The sequence below is a fragment of the Panulirus ornatus genome, chromosome 10 (genome assembly GCF_036320965.1).
Source record: "Panulirus ornatus isolate Po-2019 chromosome 10, ASM3632096v1, whole genome shotgun sequence".
Classification (NCBI taxonomy): Eukaryota; Metazoa; Arthropoda; class Malacostraca; order Decapoda; family Palinuridae; genus Panulirus; species Panulirus ornatus.
The window spans coordinates 817599-845087 of record NC_092233.1 but is presented as its reverse complement, the minus strand read 5'-3'; the positions used below and the strand labels follow the sequence as shown (position 1 = coordinate 845087).

At 41.7% G+C, this 27489-nt stretch overlaps 1 protein-coding gene across 1 annotated transcript in view; it reads right to left on the bottom strand.

The window, feature by feature from the left end:
• Positions 1-27489, bottom strand: part of LOC139750716 (zinc finger protein-like 1 homolog) — a 118645-nt gene that overhangs the window by 76550 nt on the left and 14606 nt on the right. The window contains exon 3 of the mRNA XM_071665391.1: positions 5713-5906. Within this exon, the coding sequence (XP_071521492.1) occupies positions 5713-5906 (194 nt within the window). The remainder of the gene's footprint in view (positions 1-5712; positions 5907-27489) is intronic.

The following is a 27489-nucleotide window of genomic DNA, read 5'->3' as shown; positions in this document are numbered from 1 at the left end:
GTTCAGGTGTATCCGATACAAAAGTGATTCCATGTCAATATGATAATACTGATGATAGTATTATCTCAAACTCTAAATCAATTGCCACATGATCAAAGGCTTTAAAGTGCACATCTCCCTCATTTCCTTTAACTCATTCCCTCATTTTACTGGTCGATATAACCTCATCCAACATCTGCCCTTTACATAAATTCTGTATCACAGCTCAGTTTACAATAAGTATCAACTGCCTGTGATTCAATTCAGGTGTTCATGCTGTAGACGAATCTTCTTCTTAAAACCACCAAAAAGAAAATGAAGTGAAGACTAGCATATCAGAATTACATGAACATACTTATGCATACCTAGCTGATAGCATATCAATAAATAATTAATGTCTTTGGAGAACTCAGGACAATGGCTTAACCTGGGATATGAAGCATTCTTGGACATCACAGAAAGGTCTTTGGGGCTTGGCTGTGGATAAGGGACTATAATTTCAGGGCATTATATAAACAACTAAAGAGAGGGTGAAAGAAAATGAGTGCTGTTTTTGTTTGTTCTTGACACAATCCTATTTATGCATGAAATGTCAAAGTATGAAAAATTCATTGTGGTAACTAGTAACAGGCAAGTTGACAGCACAGGATCCATAATGATTCTATGAGGTGCTAGTAGATGGGACCCTGTGGATCACTGATGTCATCTCTTAGGTGATCTCTGATTGGCCATGATAGGTCCATAAGAAGCCGGCTTCCACTACAACACTGTGTCAGTGAACAGTGAGGAGAGCCAGTCCTTCCTTACTGGATACACTAAATACTGGAACATCCCAGCCTTCACTATCTTCAAGATATCCAAAAAAATATTTCTCATGCTCACTCAGAGACTGCAAAATGAGAAAAAATATGTGATGGGTAAGAGAGCTTGGAGCATTGTATCTTTAATAGTTTGTGCCTATCTAAGAGGCAATTGCTAATTATATGGAAGGCTTGGCAGTAGTGTTACTATTTTTCTTTTACTTATGTCTAATGCAGTAAAAAATTATATGTAACTGGTCATGCAAACTACTGTACCTATAATTTTATCAGGTGCATTTCTTAGGAAACAAGAAAACCTACAACTTAAAATAAAATGTTTTTCCACTGAAAAAGAGAACAAAAATACCAGAGGCAAACCCAGTCCAGTTCGTGCCCATGGGAAAGCTGCAAGGTTCTCCTTCAGATGGTCAGCCACAGGAGACACTAGATTTTCAGCAGGAAAAACAGGTTTGAAGCACACAGGACACTTATAACCAGCAGGGCTGTGTGAGGGGGCAACTGACTTGCCCAGTCATTTAAGCAATCCTTATGAAACAAATCTAGAAGAGAAAAGAAAAAATAACCATTATGATAGACATGAATAAATTTCTCCAAAATCTCTTATCGGTTAATGATATATCACAGTGCAATTAAGTGTTCAGGTGTATCCGATACAAAAGTGATTCCATGTCAATATGATAATACTGATGATAGTATTATCTCAAACTCTAAATCAATTGCCACATGATCAAAGGCTTTAAAGTGCACATCTCCCTCATTTCCTTTAACTCATTCCCTCATTTTACTGGTCGATATAACCTCATCCAACATCTGCCCTTTACATAAATTCTGTATCACAGCTCAGTTTACAATAAGTATCAACTGCCTGTGATTCAATTCAGGTGTTCATGCTGTACCACATCAGAAAAGGAAGTGAAAGGGAAAAACAGACAAAGAATGGCCCAACCCACCCACATACAGTGTATATACAGAAACAACCACACACACACAGACACACATAAACGTACATATACATTTCAACGTATACACACATATACACACACAGACAGATACATATAAACACAGGTACATATCCATACTTGTTTCCCCTTCACCCTTTTCCTGTTCCACCCCAAACCACACACAAAATAGCCCCCCCCCCCTCCAGAAAGGGCATGATTATGTATAACCCCTTTTTTTAAACTGGCCCTTTCCCAATCACCAGTCTTTTTTCAGCACAAAAATCCCCAAGCTCTTCATCATTTCCATTCAAAACAATGAATACCCTATGTACACCAATTATATTCTCAACTGCATGTACAGAGCATCAGGCTGGGGAAGATCAGTGTGGTTTCTGAAGTGGTAGAGGATGTGTGGATCAGGTGTTTGCTTTGAAGAATGTATGTGAGAAATACTTAGAAAAAGAAATGGATGTGTATGTAGCATTTATGGATATGGAGAAGGTATATGAGAGGGTTGACAGAGATGCTTTGTGGAAGGTTTCAAGAGTATAGGGTGTGGGAGGTAAGTTGCTAGAAGCAGTGAAAAGTTTTTACCAAGGATATAAGGTATGTGTATGAGTAGGAAAAGAGGAGAGTGACTGGTTCCCAGTGAATGTCAGTTTGCAGCAGGGGTGAGTGATATCCCCACAGTTGTTCAATTTGTTTATGGATGGGGTTGTTAGTGAGATAAACACAAGAGTTATGGAGAGAGGGGCAAGTACGCAGTCTGTTGTGGATCAGAGGTCCTGCGAAGTGAGTCAGTTGTTGTTCGCTGATGATACAGCGCTGGTGGCTGATTCATGTGAGAAACTGCAGAGGTTGGTATCTGAGTTTGGAAAAGTGTGTGAAATGAGAAAGTTGACAGTAAATGTGAATAAGAGCAAGGTTATTAGATTCAGTTGGGTGGAGGGACAAGATAATTGGGATGTAAGTTTGAATGGAGAAAAATCAGAGGAAGTGAAGTGTTTTAGATATCTGGGAGTAGACGTAACAGCAGATGGAACCATGGAAGCAGAAATGAGTCACAGAGTAGGGGAGGGAGCAAAGGTTCTGGAAGCGATGAAGAATGTGTGGAAGGAGAGAACATCATCTCGGAAAGCAAAAATTGGTATGTTGTACGGTTGCGAGGCACAGGCTATACATAGAGTTGTATGGAGGAGGGCGGATATGTTGGAAATGAAATGTTTGAGGTCAATATGTGGTGGGAGGTGGTTTCATCGAGCAAGTAATGTAAGGGTAACAGAGATGGAAATAAAAAGAGTATGGTTGAGATAGAAGAGGGTGTGTTGAAATGGTGTGGACACATGGAGAGAATGAGTGAGGAAAGATTGATAAAGAGGATATATGTGTCAGAGGTGGAAGGAACAAGGAAAAGTGGGAGACCAAATTGGAGGTGGAAGGATGGAGTGAAAAAGATTTTGAGCGAAAGGGGCCTGAACATACGGGAGGGTGAGAGGCGTGCAAGGAATAGAGTGAATCGGAACGATGTGGTATACCGGGGTTAACGTGCTGTCAATGGACTGAACCAGGGCATGTGAAACATCTGGGGTAAACCATGGAAAGGTCTGTGGGGTCTGGATGTGGATAGGGAGCTGTGGTTTTGGTGCATTACACGTGACAGCTAGAGACTGAACGGGGCCTTTTTTGTCTGTATTCCTGGCGCTGCCTCGCTGAAGAAGGGGATAGCAATGCTGTTTTTCTGTGAGGCTGGGAAGCGAAGCAAGTATGAATATGTGCGTGTGTATGTATGTAATGTCTGCATATGTGTATGCATATGTTGATATGAATATGTATGTATATGTGCACATGTATGCATTTATGTATATGTGTATATGAGTAGATCGGCAATTCTTCTTCTGTTTCCTGGCGCTACCTCACTGAAGAAGGAAACAGCAATTATGTATAATAAATATATATATAAATATTTATAATGTGGATGGGGTGGTTAGAGAGGTAAATGCAAGAGTTTTGAAGAGAGGGGCGAGTATGCAGTATGTTGGGATAAGGGGGCCTGGGAAGTGAGTCAGTTGCTGTTCGCTGATGATACAGCCCTAGTGGCTGATTCAAGTGAGAAACTGCAGAAGTTGGTGACTAAGTTTGGAAAAGTGTGTGGAAGGAGAAAGTTTAGAGTAAATGCGAATAAGAGCAAGGTTACTATGTTCAGTAGGGCTGAGGGACAAGTTAATGGGATGTGAGCCTAAATGGAGAAAAATTGGAGGAAATGCATTGTTTCAGATATCTGGGAGTGGAGTTAGCAGCAATTGGAACCATGGAAGCAGAAGTGAGTTACAGGGTGGGGGATGGGGCGAGGGTTCTGGGAGTCATGACAGAGAGAGCATTATCTTGGAGCAAAAATGGGTATGTTTAAAGGAATAGTAGTTCCAACAGATTTATATGGTTGCAAGGAATAGGCTATCAATAAGGTTGTAAGGAGGAGGGTGGAAGTGTTGGAAACAAAATGTTTGAGGACAATACGTGGTGTGAGGTGGTTTAACCGAGTAAGTAATGAAAGAGTAAGAGAGATGAGAGGAAATAAGAAGAGTCTGGTTGAGAGAGCAGATGAGGGTGTGCTGAAATGGTATGGACATATGGAGAGAATGAGTGAGGAAAGATTGACAAAGGAATGAGTGAGGAAAGATTGACAAAGAGAATATAAGTGTCAGAGGTTGAGGGAACAAGGAGAAGCAGGAGACCAAATTGGAGGTGGAAGGATGGAGTGAAAAAGATCTTAAGTGACTAGAGCCTGAACATACAGGAGGGTGAGAGGCATGCAAGGAACAGAGGGAATTGGAATGATGTGGTATACCGGGGTTGATGTGCTGTCAATGGACTGAACCAGGGCATATGAAGCTTTTGGGGTAAACCATGGAAAAATCCATGGGGCCTGGATGTGGATAGGGAGCTGTGATTTCGGTGCATTACACATGACAGCTAGAGACTTAGTGTGAGTGAATGTGGCCTTTTTTTGTCTGTTTTCCTGGTGCTATGTTGCTGAAGCAGGGGATGGTGATGCTTTTTCCTGTATGTCACAGTGGAGCCAGGAATGGCTGGAGGTGGGCAAGTGTGAATGTGTACATGTGTATATATATGTACATGTCTGTGTATGTATATATATGTATATGTGTATATGTATAAGTATGTATGTGTGCATGTATGGGTATCTATGTATATATGTGCATATGAGCAGATGGGCATTTTTTGTTTGTTTCCTGGCACTATCTCAGTGATGCAGGAAACAGTGATTATGTATAATGAATATACATACTTATATATGTATGTGTATTCTTAAGTGACCACACCATATGTACAGTATGCTATTCTCTTAAGAAGCTAAATAGAATTTTTTTCACTATGCCAAAGGATGAAAAATTCATTGTGGTAACTAGTAACAGGCAAGTTGACAGCACAGGATCCATAATGATTCTATGAGGTGCTAGTAGATGGGACCCTGTGGATCACTGATGTCATCTCTTAGGTGATCTCTGATTGGCCATGATAGGTCCATAAGAAGCCGGCTTCCACTACAACAGCTGTGTCAGTGAACAGTGAGGAGAGCCAGTCCTTCCTTACTGGATACACTAAATACTGGAACATCCCAGCCTTCACTATCTTCAAGATATCCAAAAAAATATTTCTCATGCTCACTCAGAGACTGCAAAATGAGAAAAAATATGTGATGGGTAAGAGAGCTTGGAGCATTGTATCTTTAATAGTTTGTGCCTATCTAAGAGGCAATTGCTAATTATATGGGAAGGCTTGGCAGTAGTGTTACTATTTTTCTTTTACTTATGTCTAATGCAGTAAAAAATTATATGTAACTGGTCATGCAAACTACTGTACCTATAATTTTATCAGGTGCATTTCTTAGGAAACAAGAAAACCATACAACTTAAAATAAAATGTTTTTCCACTGAAAAAGAGAACAAAAATACCAGAGGCAAACCCAGTCCAGTTCGTGCCCATGGGAAAGCTGCAAGGTTCTCCTTCAGATGGTCAGCCACAGGAGACACTAGATTTTCAGCAGGAAAAACAGGTTTGAAGCACACAGGACACTTATAACCAGCAGGGGCTGTGTGAGGGGGCAACTGACTTGCCCAGTCATTTAAGCAATCCTTATGAAACAAATCTAGAAGAGAAAAGAAAAAATAACCATTATGATAGACATGAATAAATTTCTCCAAAATCTCTTATCGGTTAATGATATATCACAGTGCAATTAAGTGTTCAGGTGTATCCGATACAAAAGTGATTCCATGTCAATATGATAATACTGATGATAGTATTATCCTCAAACTCTAAATCAATTGCCACATGATCAAAGGCTTTAAAGTGCACATCTCCCTCATTTCCTTTAACTCATTCCCTCATTTTACCTGGTCGATATAACCTCATCCAACATCTGCCCTTTACATAAATTCTGTATCACAGCTCAGTTTACAATAAGTATCAACTGCCTGTGATTCAATTCAGGTGTTCATGCTGTAGACGAATCTTCTTCTTAAAACCACCAAAAAGAAAATGAAGTGAAGACTAGCATATCAGAATTACATGAACATACTTATGCATACCTAGCTGATAGCATATCAATAAATAATTAATGTCTTTGGAGAACTCAGGACAATGGGCTTAACCTGGGGATATGAAGCATTCTTGGACATCACAGAAAGGTCTTTGGGGCTTGGCTGTGGATAAGGGACTATAATTTCAGGGCATTATATAAACAACTAAAGAGAGGGTGAAAGAAAATGAGTGCTGTTTTTGTTTGTTCTTGACACAATCCTATTTATGCATGAAATGTCAAAGTATGAAAAGAAAAACATATTTGAAAGAATACTTAAGTTTTGATAAACTGAGGCAAGAAAGAATTTGTTGCTGTATCTATGTTCAACAAATGATAATTCCTACAAAAAATTCATCTATGGCCACTAGAATATCACACGCACATTTTTAGTATTTTTTCATACATGTTCACCATTTCCCACATCAGCAAGGAAGCACTGGGAACTGATGAAGAAATGGTCTTATGCACTCACATCCACTCTCTAGCTGTCATGTGTAATGCATCAAAACTAGAACCCCCATCCACAACCAGGCCCCAAAAACCTTTCTGTGCTTGCCGACTGCTTAATATACCCATATCCACTGCACCCAAGAACTGTGCCCCCTCACCTACATACATCTCTCTTCCACTTCTCAAGGTTCCAATTACTGCCATATTCACTCCCAAGTGTCTAAAAGACTTTACTTCCTCCAAGTGCTCTCCAAACTCACAATCCAGACAACCTCTCTCTTTTTACTGTTAAACCTAAAAACCTTACTTTTATTCACATTTACTCTCAACTTTCTCCTTTCATACACTCTTCTGAACTCCAACATCATTTTCTGGAGTTTCTCACTTGAGTCTGCCACCAGTGCTGTATTATCAGCAAACAATGATTGACTCACTAACTGGCCCCCCCCTCACCCTCAGCACTATGCATACCTACTCCTCTCTACAAGAACCTTGCATTCATCTCCCTCACCATCCCATTCATGAACAGATGAAACAGCCGTAATGACATCTCTCACCCCCAACACTGACTCTCCTTGACATGGAACTGCTCTCTCTCTCTCTCTCTCTCTCTCTCTCTCTCTCTCTCTCTCTCTCTCTCTCAAAACTCCTCACTACTTCTACTAGCTTTCCTCCCATAACATATATTTGTAACACCTTCCACAAAGCATCTCTATCAACACTATTTTACTATTTCCAGATATAACCTGGCAGGGCAGATAAATGCCTGATTCTGGCTGCTTTACATCTGTGCATGCACTCTGTATTTCAAAGCAAAGGGTCACATATGTACAGGAATCATGCATGTAAGTTATAGAAAAGTAGATTTATAACAAAAAGCAGTAAATCTTAACACAAATAGACTACATTGCTTCCCCTCATACACACAAAAAAGGGAGAACATTCAACACAATGACAATAAAAAAGAAATTTAATTCTTTCAACCTTTTGGTTGGGAAGAAAGAATTCTACTTCAGTATTCCATGAGTGTTGTACAAGTTCACTAAATGGGCAGGAAAAGAGGGCTGGAAACACACCATTTCTTGTATTTCAATCTATAAAAGACTGAACAGAAGGAACCAAGTAGAGTGTTCAGCCTCCTTGAAAGCTCAGGCTGGGGCATCTAAATGTGTGTGTATATAACTTAGACGAGAAAAGACGAAAGATAAGTAGAATGTTTGAGGAAAGACACCTGGATGTTCTGGCTCTGAGTGAAACAAAGCTCAAGGGAAAAGGGGAAGAATGGTCTAAAAATGTCTTCAGAGTAAAGTCAGGGGTTGCTGAGAGGACAAGAGCTAAGGAGGAAGTACCACTACTCCTGAAGTAGGAATTAAGGGAGTGTGTAAAAGAGAGTAAGGAAGTAAATTCTACTCTGATATGGGTACAAATAAAATGGATGGCAAGAGATGGGTGATTATTGGCGCTTATGCACCTACCCATGAGAAAAAAAAGATCGTGAGAAAAGTGTCTTGGGAGCAGTTAAATAAGCATGTCAGCAGTTTTGATGTAAGAGACCTGGTATTAGTGATATGTGATTTGAACATGAAGGTGAGTAATGTGGCAGTTGGAGGCATGAGGTGTTCAGTATTATGAATGGAAATGATGAACAGCCTGTGGAACTGTGTGCTGAAATAGGACTGGTGATTGGGAGTACCTGGTTTAAAAAGACATACTTAAGTATATGTATGTAAGAAGGACACATGGTCAGTGGGCATTACTGGATTACATATTAATTAAAAGGCATGTAAAGAGAGACTTTTGGATGTAAATGTTCTCAGAGAAGGCAGCTGGCAGGAAGTCTGATCACTATCTGGTGGAGGTGGGGATAATATGTAGAGATTTTTTGGAAAAGAGGAAACAATGTCGGTAAGAAGAGACATGTGAGAGTAAGTGAACTTGGAAATGACACTTGTGTGAAGAAATACCAAGAGTGAAAGGATGTAGAATGATGAAAAGTGAGAGTAATAAAGCAAAGGGAGTGGGTGAGATATGGGAGGTATATAGGGAAACAGTGCTGGCATGTGCAAGAGATGGATGTGGCATGTAAAAGGTGGGAAGTGGTTGGATTAGAAAGGGTAGTGAGTGGTGGGATGAAGAGGTAAAGTTTCTAGTGAAAAAGAAAATAGAGGCATTTAGGTTGTACTTACAAGGAAGGAGTGCAAATGATTGGGGGATGTACAGGAGAAAACAGCAAGAGGTCAAGAGGATAATGAAGGGGTTGAAGCAGACAGCAAATAAAGCTGGAATGAGTAAGCGTCGGTAGACTTTAGGGAGAATAAGATGTTTTGGAAGGAGGTTAATGATGTGTGAAACACAGCAGAACAAGTAAGAATACTGGTGAAGTGGACAAAAGGTGAAATGGTAACATGTGGTGATGAAGTAAGGAGGAAATGGATCAAATATTTTGAAGGACTGTTGAATGTGTTTGATGATGGGTGGCAAATGTAGGGTGTTTGCACTGGGGTGGCATGCAAAGGGAGAGAGTCATGGAGAGTGGTTTGATTAAAAAAGAAGTAGTAGCGAAAGATATATGTGAGACAAAATGTGGCAAGGCAGCTGGTGAATGGCAAATCATCTGAATTTATCAAGAAAGGGGATGACTGTGTGCTTTATTGGTTGGTCAGGATTTTCAATCTATGTATGAATCATGGCGAAGTGCCTGTGGACTGGCAGATTGCATCTACAGTGCCACTAAACATAAATTAAGGAGATAAAAGTGTGTGTTAACTACAGTACCGTAAGTTTGTATGGAAGGGTATTGATTGAGAGTGTGAAGGCATGTACGGAGCATCAGACTGATTATAAACAGTGAAGTTTCAGAAGTAGTAGAGGATGTGTGGATAAAGTGTTTGCTTTAAAGAACAAGCATGAGAAATATTCAGAGAAACAGATGGATTTTCATGTGGCAATTTTGGATCTGGAGAAAGCATATGACAGGGATGATACAGATGCCTTGTGGAAGGTCTTAACAACATACAATGTGGAAGGAAGCCTGCTAAAAGCAGTGGAAATTTTTTATCAAGGGTGTAAGACAAGTGCACGAATAGTAAGAGAGGAGAGCAAATGGTTCCAAGAGAAAGATGGTCTGCAGAAGGTGTATGTGATCTCACTGGGATGTTCAATTTGTTCATGGATGGGATGGTGAGGGAGGCATTGCAAGTCTTGAGGGGCAAGTATAAGTATGTGGGGGATAAGAAGGCCTGGGAAGTGTGTCAGTTCATGTTTAATGATGATACAGCACTGGTGGCAGATTCAACTGAGAAACTGCAATTGTTGGTGAATACGTTTGGAAGAATGTGAGTAATGAGGAAGTTGAGAGTGAATGTGAATAGAAGCAATATTTTGAGGTTTAGCAAGGTTGTGGGCCAGGTCAGATGGGGTGTGAGTCTGAATGGAGAAAACCTGGAGGAAGTGAAGGGTCTCATATACCTGAGAGTACACATGGCAGCGAATGGAACCATGGAAGGGGAAGTGAGTCATGGAGTGGGTGAGGGTTCAAAGGTTTTGGGAGTGTTGAAGAGTGTGTGGAAAGAGAGAACATTACCTGGAAGGGCAAAAATGGGTATGTTTGAAGGTATAATACTCCCTACAATAATATATGTATACAAGGCATGGGCTACAAATAAGGCTTTGTGGAGAAAGGTGGATGTGCTGGAAATGAAATGTTTAAAGGCAATTTCATAAAGTATGGTATACATCTTCAACATCTTTTCCTTTGAATAATATCTTATTTATTTATTTTGCTTTGTCGCTGTCTCCCGCGTTTGCGAGGTAGCGCAAGGAAACAGACGAAAGAAATGGCCCAACCCACCCCATACACATGTATATACATACACGTCCACACACGCAAATATACATACCTATACATCTCAATGTTAAGAGTAAATGTGAATAAGAGCAAGGTTATTAGGTACAGTAGGGTTGAGGGTCAAGTCAATTGGGAGGTGAGTTTGAATGGAGAAAAACTGGAGGAAGTGAAGTGTTTTAGATATCTGGGAGTGGATCTGTCAGCGGATGGAACCATGGAAGCTGAAGTGGATCATAGGGTGGGGGAGGGGGCGAAAATTTTGGGAGCCTTGAAAAATGTGTGGAAGTCGAGAACATTATCTCGGAAAGCAAAAATGGGTATGTTTGAAGGAATAGTGGTTCCAACAATGTTGTATGGTTGCGAGGCGTGGGCTATGGATAGAGTTGTGCGCAGGAGGATGGACGTGCTGGAAATGAGATGTTTGAGGAAAATGTGTGGTGTGAGGTGGTTTGATCGAGTAAGTAACGTAAGGGTAAGAGAGATGTGTGGAAATAAAAAGAGCGTGGTTGAGAGAGCAGAAGAGGGTGTTTTGAAATGGTTTGGGCACATGGAGAGAATGAGTGAGGAAAGATTGACCAAGAGGATATATGTGTCGGAGGTGGAGGGAACGAGGAGAAGAGGGAGACCAAATTGGAGGTGGAAAGATGGAGTGAAAAAGATTTTGTGTGATCGGGGTCTGAACATGCAGGAGGGTGAAAGGAGGGCAAGGAATAGAGTGAATTGGAGCGATGTGGTATACAGGGGTTGACGTGCTGTCAGTGGATTGAGTCGGGGCATGTGAAGCGTCTGGGGTAAACCATGGAAAGCTGTGTAGGTATGTATATTTGCGTGTGTGGACGTGTGTATGTACATGTGTATGGGGGGGGTTGGGCCATTTCTTTCGTCTGTTTCCTTGCGCTACCTCGCAAACGCGGGAGACAGCGACAAAGTATAAAAAAAAAAAAAAAAAAAAACATCTCAATGTACACATATATATACACACACAGACACATACATATATACACATGTACACAATTCACACTGTCTGCCTTTATTCATTCCCATCGCCACCTTGCCACACATGGAATACCATCCCCCTCCCCCCTCATGTGTGCGAGGTAGCGCTAGGAAAAGACAACAAAAGCCCCATTCGTTCACACTCAGTCCCTAGCTGTCATGCAATAATGCCCGAAACCACAGCTCCCTTTCCACATCCAGGCCCCACAGAACTTTCCATGGTTTACCCCAGACGCTTCACATGCCCTGATTCAATCAACTGACAGCACGTCAACCCCGGTATACCACATCGTTCCAATTCACTCTATTCCTTGCCCGCCTTTCACCCTCCTGCATGTTCAGGCCCCGATCACTCAAAATCTTTTTCACTCCATCTTTCCACCTCCAATTTGGTCTCCTACTTCTCCTCGTTCCCTCCACCTCCGACACATATATCCACTTGGTCAATCTTTCCTCACTCATTCTCTCCATGTGCCCAAACCATTTCAAAACACCCTCTTCTGCTCTCTCAACAATGCTCTTTTTATTTCCACACATCTCTCTTACCCTTATATTACTTACTCGATCAAACTACCTCACACCACACATTGTCCTCAAACAACTCATTTCCAGCACATCCATCCTCCTGTGCACAACTCTATCCATAGCCAACGCCTCGCAACCATACAACATTGTTGGAACCGCTATTCCTTCAAACATACCCATTTTTCCTTTCCGAGATAATGTTCTCGACTTCCACACATTCTTCAAGGCTCCCAGGATTTTCGCCCCCTCCCCCACCCTATGATTCACTTCCGCTTCCTAATAACTTCCTAATAACCTTGCTCTTATTCACATTTACTCTTAACTTTCTTCTTCCACACACTTTACCAAACTCAGTCACCAGCTTCTGCAGTTTCTCACATGAATCAGCCACCAGCGCTATATCATCAGCGAACAACAACTGACTCACTTCCCAAGCTCTCTCATCCCCAACAGACTTCATACTTGCCCCTCTTTCCAAAACTCTTGCATTCACCTCCCTAACAACCCCATCCATAAACAAATTAAGCAACCATAGAGACATCACACACCCCTGCTGCAAACCTACATTCACTGAGAACCAATTACTTTCCTCTCTTCCTACACATACACATGCCTTACATCCTCGATAAAAACTTTTCACTGCTTCTAACAACTTGCCTCCCACACCATATATTCTTAATACCTTCCACAGAGCATCTCTATCAACTCTATCATATGCCTTCTCCAGATCCATAAATGCTACATACAAATCCATTTGCTTTTCTAAGTATTTCTCACATACATTCTTCAAAGCTGACTGAGTTTGGTAAAGTGTGAAAAAGAAGAAAGTTAAGAGTAAATGTGAATAAGAGCAAGGTTATTAGGTACAGTAGGGTTGAGGGTCAAGTCAATTGGGAGGTGAGTTTGAATGGAGAAAGACTGGAGGAAGTGAAGTGTTTTAGATATCTCGGAGTGGATCTGGCTGCGGATGGAACCATGGAAGTGGAAGTGGATCATAGGGTGGGGGAGGGGGCGAAAATTCTGGGGGCCTTGAAGAATGTGTGGAAGTCGAGAACATTATCTCGGAAAGCAAAAATGGGTATGTTTGAAGGAATAGTGGTTCCAACAATGTTGTATGGTTGTGAGGCGTGGGCTATGGATAGAGTTGTGCGCAGGAGGATGGATGTGCTGGAAATGAGATGTTTGAGGACAATGTGTGGTGTGAGGTGGTTTGATCGAGTGAGTAACGTAAGGGTAAGAGAGATGTGTGGAAATAAAAAGAGCGTGGTTGAGAGAGCAGAAGAGGGTGTTTTGAAGTGGTTTGGGCACATGGAGAGAATGAGTGAGGAAAGATTGACCAAGAGGATATATGTGTCGGAGGTGGAGGGAACGAGGAGAAGAGGGAGACCAAATTGGAGGTGGAAAGATGGAGTGAAAAAGATTTTGTGTGATCGGGGCCTGAACATGCAGGAGGGTGAAAGGAGGGCAAGGAATAGAGTGAATTGGAGCGATGTGGTATACCGGGGTTGACGTGCTGTCAGTGGAGTGAATCAAGGCATGTGAAGCGTCTGGGGTAAACCATGGAAAGCTGTGTAAGTATGTATATTTGCGTGTGTGGACGTATGTATATACATGTGTATGGGGGGGGTTGGGCCATTTCTTTCGTCTGTTTCCTTGCGCTACCTCGCACACGCGGGAGACAGCGACAAAGTATAATAATAATAATATATTCTTCAAAGCAAACACCTGATCCACACATCCTCTACCACTTCTGAAACCACACTGCTCTTCCCCAATCTGATACTCTGTAAATGCCTTCACCCTCTCAATCAATACCCTCCCATATAATTTACCAGGAATACTCATCAAACTTATACCTCTGTAATTTGAGCACTCACTCTTATCCCCCTTGCCTTTGTACAATGGCACTATGCACGCATTCCGCCAATCCTCAGGCACCTCACCATGGTCATACATACATTAAATAACCTTACCAACAAGTCAACAATACAGTCACCCCCTTTTTTAATAGATTCCACTGCAATACCATCCAAACCTGCTGCCTTGCCGGCTTTCATCTTCCGCAAAGCTTTTACTACCTCTTCTCTGTTTACCAAATCATTTTCCCTAACCCTCTCACTTTGCACACCACCTCAACCAAAACACCCTATATCTGCCACTCTATCATCAAACACATTCAACAAACCTTCAAAATAGCTCACTCCATCTCCTTCTCACATCACCACTACTTGTTATCACCTCCCCATTAGCGCCCTTCACTGAAGTTCCCATTTGTTCCCTTGTCTTACGCACTTTATTTACCTCCTTCCAGAACATCTTTTTATTCTCCCTAAAATTTAATGATACTCTCTCACCCCAACTCTCATTTGCCCTCTTTTTCACCTCTTGCACCTTTCTCTTGACCAATAATAGTTTCCACCCAATCCTCTCGGACAAAATTGTTTCCATGATAAAGTACATACCAGATGCATCCACTTTTTCACACTTTCTCCTCCATACTTCAGCATTTCAGCCATAATCCTATCCCCTCCAGGTGACTTTCCTATCTTCAGCCTCATTATCACCCTTTTTATCTTGCTTTTAGCAATAAGATCAAAACAAAAATTAAAGTGGTAAGAAATGCATGCAAGGACAAGCAACAGACCATTTGGAATGAAGTGTCCCACACATAGCATTTAATCTGAACTACAAAATATGTAAATCAGATTCAAAATTGTGCTTCTCACATAAAGAGGGGATTCCTTAATTCATACGTTACATTAAAGCACAAATTTCTATATAGTGAGTTTCCAAACAGAATGGGATAGGTATATATAAAATCAAAATGCTAAATGGCTGTCATGTCTTTCCAACTTAACAGCATGTGGTTGGCAAATAGAGTAATCAAAGTAACCAACAAACACTAGGATAAGAACAGCATAAGCCAATACGCTTCCTCCTTTAAATCTAGACTTACAGTCTACATATCTTATGTGTAAGATATTGTTAACACTTCTATTATGATCATCTGAACTTCTATTACAATTGCTTCTTTAAAAACAAATATCCAAAAGCATTCTGAAAGAAAGAAAAAGAAAAACTATGAAAAAATAGTGAAGTAAAGCACTGTAAAAAATCTAAAGTTGCTGATAAATTCTGGCAACTGACATCACTTTTCTCTCCAGGTACACTTCATCTCAAGATACAACAAAGTACTTATGATCTAAGTAATGGAAAACCCAAGAACACAATTACATATCAAGCAACTGCCAGCAGATCTTAACTGTGCTACAGAAAGTGGAAATAAATTTTGAATGGGTAAGATATCACTATGTGCCACCTCACTTCCTTACCATGAAATCTTTCACCTGACCAAGTTGCTATAGTGATGCTAATTTCTATGAATAAGCATCTGCCATCCTCTGAATTTCTAAGACAGATGAAGAGGTGAACACTCAAGGATGCACTTCATTTTGGGATAAAACAATGTTCTACATATCACTCACCAAGTCCTGGAAAGAGGGGCAAGTATGAAGTCTGTTGGGGATGAGAGAGCTTGGGAAGTGAGTCAGTTGTTGTTCGCTGATGATACAGCGCTGGTGGCTGATTCATGTGAGAAACTGCAGAAGCTGGTGACTGAGTTTGGTAAAGTGTGTGGAAGAAGAAAGTTAAGAGTAAATGTGAATAAGAGCAAGGTTATTAGGTACAGTAGGGGTGAGGGTCAAGTCAATTGGGAGGTGAGTTTGAATGGAGAAAAACTGGAGGAAGTGAAGTGTTTTAGATATCTGGAGTGGATCTGTCTGCGGATGGAACCATGGAAGCGGAAGTGGATCATAGGGCGGGGGAGGGGGCGAAAATTCTGGGGGCCTTGAAGAATGTGTGGAAGTCGAGAACATTATCTCGGAAAGCAAAAATGGGTATGTTTGAAGGAATAGTGGTTCCAACAATGTTGTATGGTTGTGAGGCGTGGGCTATGGATAGAGTTGTGCGCAGGAGGATGGATGTGCTGGAAATGAGATGTTTGAGGACAATGTGTGGTGTGAGGTGGTTTGATCGAGTGAGTAACGTAAGGGTAAGAGAGATGTGTGGAAATAAAAAGAGCGTGGTTGAGAGAGCAGAAGAGGGTGTTTTGAAGTGGTTTGGGCACATGGAGAGAATGAGTGAGGAAAGATTGACCAAGAGGATATATGTGTTGGAGGTGGAGGGAACGAGGAGAAGAGGGAGACCAAATTGGAGGTGGAAAGATGGAGTGAAAAAGATTTTGTGTGATCGGGGCCTGAACATGCAGGAGGGTGAAAGGAGGGCAAGGAATAGAGTGAATTGGAGCGATGTGGTATACCGGGGTTGACGTGCTGTCAGTGGAGTGAATCAAGGCATGTGAAGCGTCTGGGGTAAACCATGGAAAGCTGTGTAAGTATGTATATTTGCGTGTGTGGACGTATGTATATACATGTGTATGGGGGGGTTGGGCCATTTCTTTCGTCTGTTTCCTTGCGCTACCTCGCACACGCGGGAGACAGCGACAAAGTATAATAATAATAATATATTCTTCAAAGCAAACACCTGATCCACACATCCTCTACCACTTCTGAAACCACACTGCTCTTCCCCAATCTGATACTCTGTAAATGCCTTCACCCTCTCAATCAATACCCTCCCATATAATTTACCAGGAATACTCATCAAACTTATACCTCTGTAATTTGAGCACTCACTCTTATCCCCTTTGCCTTTGTACAATGGCACTATGCACGCATTCCGCCAATCCTCAGGCACCTCACCATGGTCATACATACATTAAATAACCTTACCAACAAGTCAACAATACAGTCACCCCCTTTTTTAATAGATTCCACTGCAATACCATCCAAACCTGCTGCCTTGCCGGCTTTCATCTTCCGCAAAGCTTTTACTACCTCTTCTCTGTTTACCAAATCATTTTCCCTAACCCTCTCACTTTGCACACCACCTCAACCAAAACACCCTATATCTGCCACTCTATCATCAAACACATTCAACAAACCTTCAAAATACTCACTCCATCTCCTTCTCACATCACCACTACTTGTTATCACCTCCCCATTAGCGCCCTTCACTGAAGTTCCCATTTGTTCCCTTGTCTTACGCACTTTATTTACCTCCTTCCAGAACATCTTTTTATTCTCCCTAAAATTTAATGATACTCTCTCACCCCAACTCTCATTTGCCCTCTTTTTCACCTCTTGCACCTTTCTCTTGACCAATAATAGTTTCCACCCAATCCTCTCGGACAAAATTGTTTCCATGATAAAGTACATACCAGATGCATCCACTTTTTCACACTTTCTCCTCCATACTTCAGCATTTCAGCCATAATCCTATCCCCTCCAGGTGACTTTCCTATCTTCAGCCTCATTATCACCCTTTTTATCTTGCTTTTAGCAATAAGATCAAAACAAAAATTAAAGTGGTAAGAAATGCATGCAAGGACAAGCAACAGACCATTTGGAATGAAGTGTCCCACACATAGCATTTAATCTGAACTACAAAATATGTAAATCAGATTCAAAATTGTGCTTTTCACATAAAGAGGGGATTCCTTAATTCATACGTTACATTAAAGCACAAATTTCTATATAGTGAGTTTCCAAACAGAATGGGATAGGTATATATAAAATCAAAATGCTAAATGGCTGTCATGTCTTTCCAACTTAACAGCATGTGGTTGGCAAATAGAGTAATCAAAGTAACCAACAAACACTAGGATAAGAACAGCATAAGCCAATAAGCTTCCTCCTTTAAATCTAGACTTACAGTCTACATATCTTATGTGTAAGATATTGTTAACACTTCTATTATGATCATCTGAACTTCTATTACAATTGCTTCTTTAAAAACAAATATCCAAAAGCATTCTGAAAGAAAGAAAAAGAAAAACTATGAAAAATAGTGAAGTAAAGCACTGTAAAAAATCTAAAGTTGCTGATAAATTCTGGCAACTGACATCACTTTTCTCTCCAGGTACACTTCATCTCAAGATACAACAAAGTACTTATGATCTAAGTAATGGAAAACCCAAGAACACAATTACATATCAAGCAACTGCCAGCAGATCTTAACTGTGCTACAGAAAGTGGAAATAAATTTTGAATGGGTAAGATATCACTATGTGCCACCTCACTTCCTTACCATGAAATCTTTCACCTGACCAAGTTGCTATAGTGATGCTAATTTCTATGAATAAGCATCTGCCATCCTCTGAATTTCTAAGACAGATGAAGAGGTGAACACTCAAGGATGCACTTCATTTTGGGGATAAAACAATGTTCTACATATCACTCACCAAGTCCTGGAAAGAGGGGCAAGTATGAAGTCTGTTGGGGATGAGAGAGCTTGGGAAGTGAGTCAGTTGTTGTTCGCTGATGATACAGCGCTGGTGGCTGATTCATGTGAGAAACTGCAGAAGCTGGTGACTGAGTTTGGTAAAGTGTGTGGAAGAAGAAAGTTAAGAGTAAATGTGAATAAGAGCAAGGTTATTAGGTACAGTAGGGGTGAGGGTCAAGTCAATTGGGAGGTGAGTTTGAATGGAGAAAAACTGGAGGAAGTGAAGTGTTTTAGATATCTGGGAGTGGATCTGTCAGCGGATGGAACCATGGAAGCGGAAGTGGATCATAGGGTGGAGGAGGGGGCCAAAATTTTGGGAGCCTTGAAAAATGTGTGGAAGTCGAGAACATTATCTCGGAAAGCAAAAATGGGTATGTTTGAAGGAATAGTGGTTCCAACAATGTTGTATGGTTGCGAGGCGTGGGCTATGGATAGAGATGTGCGCAGGAGGATGGATGTGCTGGAAATGAGATGTTTGAGGAAAATGTGTGGTGTGAGGTGGTTTGATCGAGTAAGTAACATAAGGGTAAGAGAGATGTGTGGAAATAAAAAGAGCGTGGTTGAGAGAGCAGAAGAGGGTGTTTTGAAATGGTTTGGGCACATGGAGAGAATGAGTGAGGAAAGATTGACCAAGAGGATACATGTGTCGGAGGTGGAGGGAACGAGTAGAAGAGGGAGACCAAATTGGAGGTGGAAAGATGGAGTGAAAAAGATTTTGTGTGATCGGGGCCTGAACATGCAGGAGGGTGAAAGGAGGGCAAGGAATAGAGTGAATTGGAGCGATGTGGTATACAGGGGTTGACGTGCTGTCAGTGGATTGAATCAAGGCATGTGAAGCGTCTGGGGTAAACCATGGAAAGCTGTGTAGGTATGTATATTTGCGTGTGTGGACGTGTGTATGTACATGTGTATGGGGGGGGGGGGTTGGGCCATTTCTTTCGTCTGTTTCCTTGCGCTACCTCGCAAACGCGGGAGACAGCGACAAAGTATAAAAAAAAAAAAAAAAATCACTCACCAAAGGCTCCTTCTGATGCTTTGAGGAAATATTCTCACCATTTTTTCTTCTGTTCCATAATTTTGAGAATAATGATACAGAAAGGAAGAATTTCTTGTCCCTACACTCCTGCCCTCTTAGTTGCCTTCAACAGCAATTAGGAAACATATGGATAGCATTTTTTTTCTCCGCTTTACCAGCAATATTCACATGTGCATTTCCACATTACTAACGTGCAGTGATATGCAAAGTTTAGAAAACACAAAGTCATTAATCAAACCAAATCAGCAGTAATTCAGTATAAGAAAGCATGTTTTTACTATCATTATAACTAATAATGTTCTTGATATTTCATTGCTGTTATAATTGGTCCTATGCAAGAGGGAAGCAGTAATTGCCATACGTGAGGCAATGTAAGAAGCATGATAAGAATGATTGGCCATGATGGAGACATGAATAGGAAAGAAAGTGCACATACATTTGTAGGTTGTCACATCTGGTGACAAGAGTTGCTAATAGTTACTACTGTATCTTACTACTACAGTGAAATTTCATTCTAGAAGACATTAATTTATTGGTATTTGAATTCTGATGAAGCTTTCAGGACCTACTGAAATAAGTTTGGGAAGTAACAGAAAATTCTGTGACAGTCCATTACTTCTCAAGTTTAGTTCAATAAGGTATGGACCCATCAGACTGACTTTGAGATGTAATAGTTGCTGAACTTTGTCCAGGATGTTTAGCATCAGAACATGTGACAGCTTGTTGTTTATCATCTAGGCATACATTTTATATTTCACTAATATACAGTGGCAGTATTGTAACCAATGAGATTAGGAGGCGTTGCTGCTGTGAAAAGTGAAAAAGATCAAAAATTGGGGAAAGCTGTCAAGTTTTGGTACCTCAAATGGATACTTTAGTTCTTCTAGAGTATCAAGTCTCATCCTGCCTTCTCGTGGTGACCTTACCAATAAGTGTGGAACTGAAAGGGGAGGTATTGCCTAACTCCATCAGGGAAATACTTTTAAATTTAGACAATCATCTGAGTTGTGCTGTGACTTTAGTTTTTGGACAATTTCCAAGCCTCGCTCCCACTGGAAACATAGCACTATAGTTACCCTCTCCAGTTACTTGCCAAGCATGAGGCACAAAGGCTAACAAGCAGCAATAGGGTCTACCAGATATGCCAAAGATTAAAAGAGATGAGCGCTTGAGGGTGATTGCGCTGAATGGAAATAGGACGACTAGTGAGAGTAAAAGGAGGGAGCGTGTGAAGAAGTTTAAAAGTTGCACCTTAGATGTGCTGGGGATTGTGGAAACCCGTGTCCTTGGGCAGGGTGTCTGGAGTGAGAATGGAAATGATGAATACAAGTCATGGGAATGCATGGAAGGAGGAAGGGTATGGACAGGAATTTGAGAATATTATCAAGGAAGAGGGAAAGAAGGATGTGCAATTCTGCTATCATTGAGAGTGTGGGTGGGTGTTGCATAGCATAGATAGAATGGATCAAAAGACTGTATAAATGGTTTTGAAAATGAGACCGACATGGTCATAATGGGTGATATGAATGTGAGAGTGGAATGTGATGAAATCGGTGAGATAGTTGGTGAATGGGGAGTGCTTGGAGTAAATGAGAATGGAAGTTATCTCGAGGATATTTGTGTTGAGAGGGGTTTATTTCTTACAAACACCTTTTTTCAGAACAAGATGATCCATTAATATACATGGATGAGGAATAATGGAACAGAGGAGCAAAAGGCTTTGACTGACAATGGGGCAGTGATGAAAGATTCAGAAAGGTTGTGCTAGATGCTACAGTTGTGAGAGGATTCACTGAAGACTGACCATGGCTCCGTGATGTCACAGTGGGGAGGAAGCAGGGGGCTGCAAACCCTCCCCTCCTTGTATTTCAATTTCTAAAAAGGGAAACAGAAGGAGTCAAGCGGGGAGTGCTCATTTTCCTCGAAGGCTTAGATTGGGGTGCCTGAATGTAACCAAGATGAGAAGAGAGGAGAAATAGGTAGTATGTTTGGGGAAAGAAACCTGGATGTTCTGGCTCTGAGTGAAATGAAGCTCAAGGGTAAAGGGGGAGAGTGGTTTAGGAAAGTCTTGGGAGTAAGGTCAGGGGATGATGAGAGGACAAGAGCTAAGGAAGGAGCAGCACTACTCCTGAAGCAGGAGATATGGGAGTATGTGACAGAGCGTAAGAAAGTAAATTCTAGATTGTTGTAGGTAAAACTGAAGGTGGATGGAGAGAGATGGGTGATTAATGGTGCTTATACACCTGGTCATGAGAAGAAAGAACAAGAGATGCAAGTGTTTTGGGAGCAGCTGAGGGAGTATGTAAGCAGCTTTGATGCACGAGACCAGATGATAATGATGGATGATTTAAATGCAAAGAAGAGTAATGTGGCAGTTGAGAGAATAATTGGTGTACATAGGGTATTCAGTGTTGTAATTGGAAATGGTGAAGAGCTTGTGGATTTTTGTGCTGAAAAAAGACTGGTGATTGAGAATACCTGGTTTAAAAAGAGAGATATACATAGGGGATGTCTGATCATTATCTTGTGGAGGCGAAGGTGATGATTTGTAGAGGTTTTCAGAAAAGAAGAGAGAACGTTGGGGTGAAGAGAGTGGTGAGAGTAAGTGAGCTTGGGAAGGTGATTTGTGTGAAGAAGTACCAGGAAAGACTGAGTGCAGAATGGAAAAAGGTGAGAGCAAACAACGTAAGGGGAGTGGGGGAGGAATGGCATGTATTTCGGGAAGCAATGATGGCTTGTGCAACAGATCTTTGTGGCATGAGAAGCGTGGGAGGTGGGCAGATTAGAAAGGGTAGTGAGTGGTGGGATGAAAAAGTAGGATTATTAGTGAAAGAGAAGAGAGAGGCATTTGGACGATTTTTGCAGGGAAATAGTGCAAATGACTGGGAGATGTATAAAAGAAAGAGGCAAGAGGTCAAGAGAAAGGTGCAAGAAGTGAAAATGAGGGCAAATGAGAGTTGGGGCGAGACGGTATCATTAAATTCTAGGGAGAATAAAAAGATGTTTTGGAAGGAGGTAAATAAGGTGTGTAAGACAATAGAACAAATGGGAACATCGGTGAAGGGGGCTAATGGGGAGGTAATAACAAGTAGTGGTGATGTGAGAAGATGGAGTGAGTATTTTGAGGGTTTGATGAATGTGTTAGATGATAGCATGGCAGATATAGGGTGTTTTGGTAGAGGTGGTGTGCGAAAAGAGAGGGTCAGGGAGAATGATTTGGTAAACAGAGAAGAGGTAGTAAAAGCTTTGCAGAAGATGAAAGCCGGCAAGGAGGCGGGTTTGGATGGTCTTGCAGTGGAATTTATTAAAAAAGGGGGTGACTGTGTTATTGACTTGTTGGTGAGGATATTCAATGTATGTATGGCTCATGGTGAAGTGCCTGAGGATTGGCGGAATGCATGCATAGTGCCATCATACAGAGGCATAGGGGATACAGGTGAGCGTTCAAATTACAGAGGTATAAGTTTGTTGAGTATTCCTGAGAAATTATATGGGAGGGTATTGATTGAGAGGGTCAAGGTATGTAAAGAGCATCAGATTGGGGAAAAGCATTGTGGTTTCAGAAGTGGTAGAGGATGTGTGGATCAGGAGTTTGCTTTGAAGAATGTCCGTGAGAAATACTTAGAAAATACTTACGCAATCAAACCACCGCACACCACATATTGTCCTCACACATCTCATTTCCAACACATCCACCTTCCTCTGCACAACCCTATCTATAGCCCAGGGCATGCAACTTTATAACATTGCTGGAACCACTATTCCTTCAAACATACCCATTTTTGCTCTCCGAGATAACGTTCTCGCCATCCACACATTCTTCAACCCTCCCAGAACCTTCACTCCCTCCCCCACCCTGTGACTCACTTTCGCTTCCATGGTTCCATCTGCTGACAAATCCACTCCCAGATATCTAAAACACTTCATTTCCTCCAGTTTTTCTCCATTCAAACTTACCTCCCAATTGACTTGTCCCTCAACCCAACTGAACCTACTAACCATGCTCTTATTCACATCTACTCTCAGCATGCTTCTTTCAAACACTTTACCAAAGTCAGTCACCAACTTCTGCAGTTTCTCACCTGAATCATTTCTTCAGTTTCCCAACCCAATCAGCCACCAGCACTATATTATCAGCAAACAACTGACTCACTTCCTAAGCCCTCTCATCGATAGCAGACTGCTTACTTACCCTTCTCTCCAAAACTCTTGCATGCACCTCCCTAACAACCCCATCCATAAACAAATTAAACAACCATGGAGACATCACACACCCCTGCCGCAAACTGACATTCACTGGGAACCAATCACTTTCCTCTCTTCCTACATGTACACATGCCTTACATCCTCGATAAAAACTTTTCACTGCTTCTAGCAACTTACCTCCCACACCAGATACTCCTAATACCTTCCAAGGAAAATCTCTATCAACTCTAGCATATGCCTTCTCCAGATCCATAAATGTTACATACAAATCCATCTGTTTTCCTAAGTATTTCTCACATACATTCTTCAAAGCAAACACCTGATCCCCACACATCCTCTATCACTTCTGAAACCACAATGCTCTTCCCCAATCTGATCCTCTGTACATGCCTTCGCCCTCTCAATCAAAACCCTCCCATATAATTTCCTAGAAATACTCAAGAAACTTATACCTCTGTAATTTGAATGCAAACCTTTATCCCCTTCGCCTTTGTACAATAGCACTATGCCTGCATTCCGCTAATCCTTAAGCACTTCACCATGAGCCATACATGCACTGAATATCCTTACCAACCAGTCAACAACAAAGTCACCCCCCATTTTTTATAGATTCCACAGCAACATCATCGAAACTTGCCGATTTGCCGGCTTTCATCTTCCGTAAAGCTTTCACTACCTCTTCTCTGTTTACCAAAATCATTTTCCCTGACCCTCTTCCCGCGCAACACCTTGACCAAAACATCCTATATCTACCACTCTATCATCAAATACATCCAACAAAACAAAACATCCTATATCTACCACTCTATCATCAAATACATTCAACAAAACTTCAAAATACTCACTCCATCCCCCTCTCACTTCACCACTACCTGTTATTACTTCCCCATTTGCCTGCTTTACCAATGTTCCCATTTGTTCTCTTGACTTATGCGTTTTACTTACCTCCTTCCAAAACATCTTTTTATTTATATTTATTTATTCATTCATTTTGCTTTGTCGCTGTCTCCCGCGTTTGCGAGGTAGCGCAAGGAAACAGACGAAAGAAATGTCACAACCCACCCCCAATACACATGTATATACATACACGTCCACACACGCAAATATACATACCTATACATCTCAATGTACACATATATATACATACACAGACACATACATATATACCCATGCACACAATTCACATTGTCTGCCTTTATTCATTCCCATCGCCACCTCGCCACACATGGAATAACTTCCCCCTCCCCCCTCATGTGTGCGAGGTAGCGCTAGGAAAAGACAACAAAGGCCCCATTCGTCCACACTCAGTCTCTAGCTGTCATGCAATAATGCCCAAAAACACAGCTCCCTTTCCACATCCAGGCCCCACACAACTTTCCATGGTTTACCCCAGACGCTTCACATGCCCTGATTCAATCCACTGACAGCACGTCAACCCCGGTATACCACATCGCTCCAATTCACTCTATTCCTTGCCCTCCTTTCACCCTCCTGCATGTTCAGGCCCCGATCACACAAAATCTTTTTCACTCCATCTTTCCACCTCCAATTTGGTCTCCCACTTCTCCTCGTTCCCTCCACCTCCGACACATATATCCTCTTGGTCAATCTTTCCCCACTCATTCTCTCCATGTGCCCAAACCATTTCAAAACACCCTCTTCTGCTCTCTCAACCATGCTCTTTTTATTTCCACACATCTCTCTTACCCTTACGTTACTTACTTGATCAAACCACCTCACACCACATATTGTCCTCAGACATCTCATTTCCAGCACATCCATCCTCCTGCGCACAACTCTATCCATAGCCCACGCCTCACAACCATACAACATTGTTGGAACCACTATTCTTTCAAACATACCCATTTTTGCTTTCCGAGATAATGTTCTCGACTTCCACACATTCTTCAAGGCTCCCAGGATTTTCGCTCCCTCCCCCACCCTATGATTCACTTCCGCTTCCATGGTTCCATCCACTGCCAGATCCACTCCCAGATATCTAAAACACTTTACTTTAATGATACTCTCTCACCCCAACTCTCATATGCCCTCTTTTTCACCTCTTGCACCTTTCTCTTGACCTCCTGCCTCTTTCTTTTATACATCTCCCGGTCATTTGCATTATTTCCCTGCAAAAATCGCCCAAATGTAGGTTTGCGGCAGGGGTGTGTGATGTCTCCATGGTTGTTTAATTTGTTTATCGATGGGGTTGTTAGGGAAGTGAATGCAAGAGTTTTGGAAAGAGGGGCAAGTATGAAGTCTGTTGGGGATAAGAGAGCTTGGGAAGTGAGTCAGTTGTTGTTCGCTGATGATACAGCACTGGTGGCTGATTCATGTGAGAAACTGCAGAAGCTGGTGACTGAGTTTGGTAAAGTGTGTGAAAGAAGAAAGTTAAGAGTAAATGAGAATAAGAGCAAGGTTATTAAGTACAGTAGGGTTGAGGGTCAAGTCAATTGGGAGGTAAGTTTGAATGGAGAAAAACTGGAGGAAATAGAGTGTTTTAGATATCTGGGAGTGGATCTAGCAGCGGATGGAACCATGGAAGCGGAAGTGAATCATAGGGTGGGGGAGGGGGCGAAAATCCTGGGAGCCTTGAAAAATGATTGGAAGTCGAGAACATCATCTCCGAAAGTAAAAATGGCTATGTTTGAAGGAATAGTGGTTCCAACAATGTTGTATGGTTGCGAGGCATAGGCTATGGATAGACTTGTGCGCAGGAGCATGGATGTGCTGGAAATGAGATGTTTGAGGACAATATGTGGTGTGAGGTGGTTTGATCGAGTAAGTAATGTAAAGGTAAGAGAGATGTGTGGAAATAAAAAGAGCGTGGTTGAGAGAGCAGAAGAGGGTGTTTTGAAATAGTTTGGGCACATGGAGAGAATGAGTGAGGAAAGATTGACCAAAAGAATATATGTGTCGGAGGTGGAGGGAACGAGGAGAAGTGGGAGACCAAATTGGAGGTGGAAAGATGGAGTGAAAAAGATTTTGAGTGATCGGGGCCTGAACATGCAGGAGGGTGAAAGACGGGCAAGGAATAGAGTGCACTGGATTGATGTGGTATACTGGGGTCGACGTGCTGTCAATGGATTGAATCAGGGCATGTGAAGCGTCTGGGGTAAACCATGGAAAATTCTGTGGGGCCTGGATGTGGAAAGGGAGCTGTGGTTTCGGGCATTATTGCATGACAGCTAGAGACTGAGTGTGAACGAATGGGGCCTTTTGTTGTCTTTTCCTAGCACTACCTCGCACACATGAGGAGGGAGGGGGATGTTATTCCATGTGTGGCGAGGTGGCGATGGAAATGAATAAAGGCAGACAGTGTGAATTGTGTGCATGTGTATATATGTATGTGTCTGTGTGTGTATATATATATGTGTACATTGAGATGTATGGGTATGTATATTTGCATGTGTGGACGTGTATGTATATACATGTGTATGTGGGTGGGTTGGGCCATTTCTTTTGTCTGTTTCCTTGCGTTACCTCGCAGACGCGGGAGACAGCGACAAAGCAAAATAATAATAATAATAATAATTCATGGTGAGGTGCCTGAGGATTGGCGGAATGCGTGCATAGTGCCATTGTACAAAAGCAAAGGGGATAAGAGTGAGTGCTTAAATTACAGAGGTATAAGTTTGTTGAGTATTCCTGGGAAATTATATGGGAGGGTATTGATTGAGAGGGTGAAGGCATGTACAGAGCATCAGACTGGGGAAGAGCAGTGTGGTTTCAGAAGTGGTAGAGGA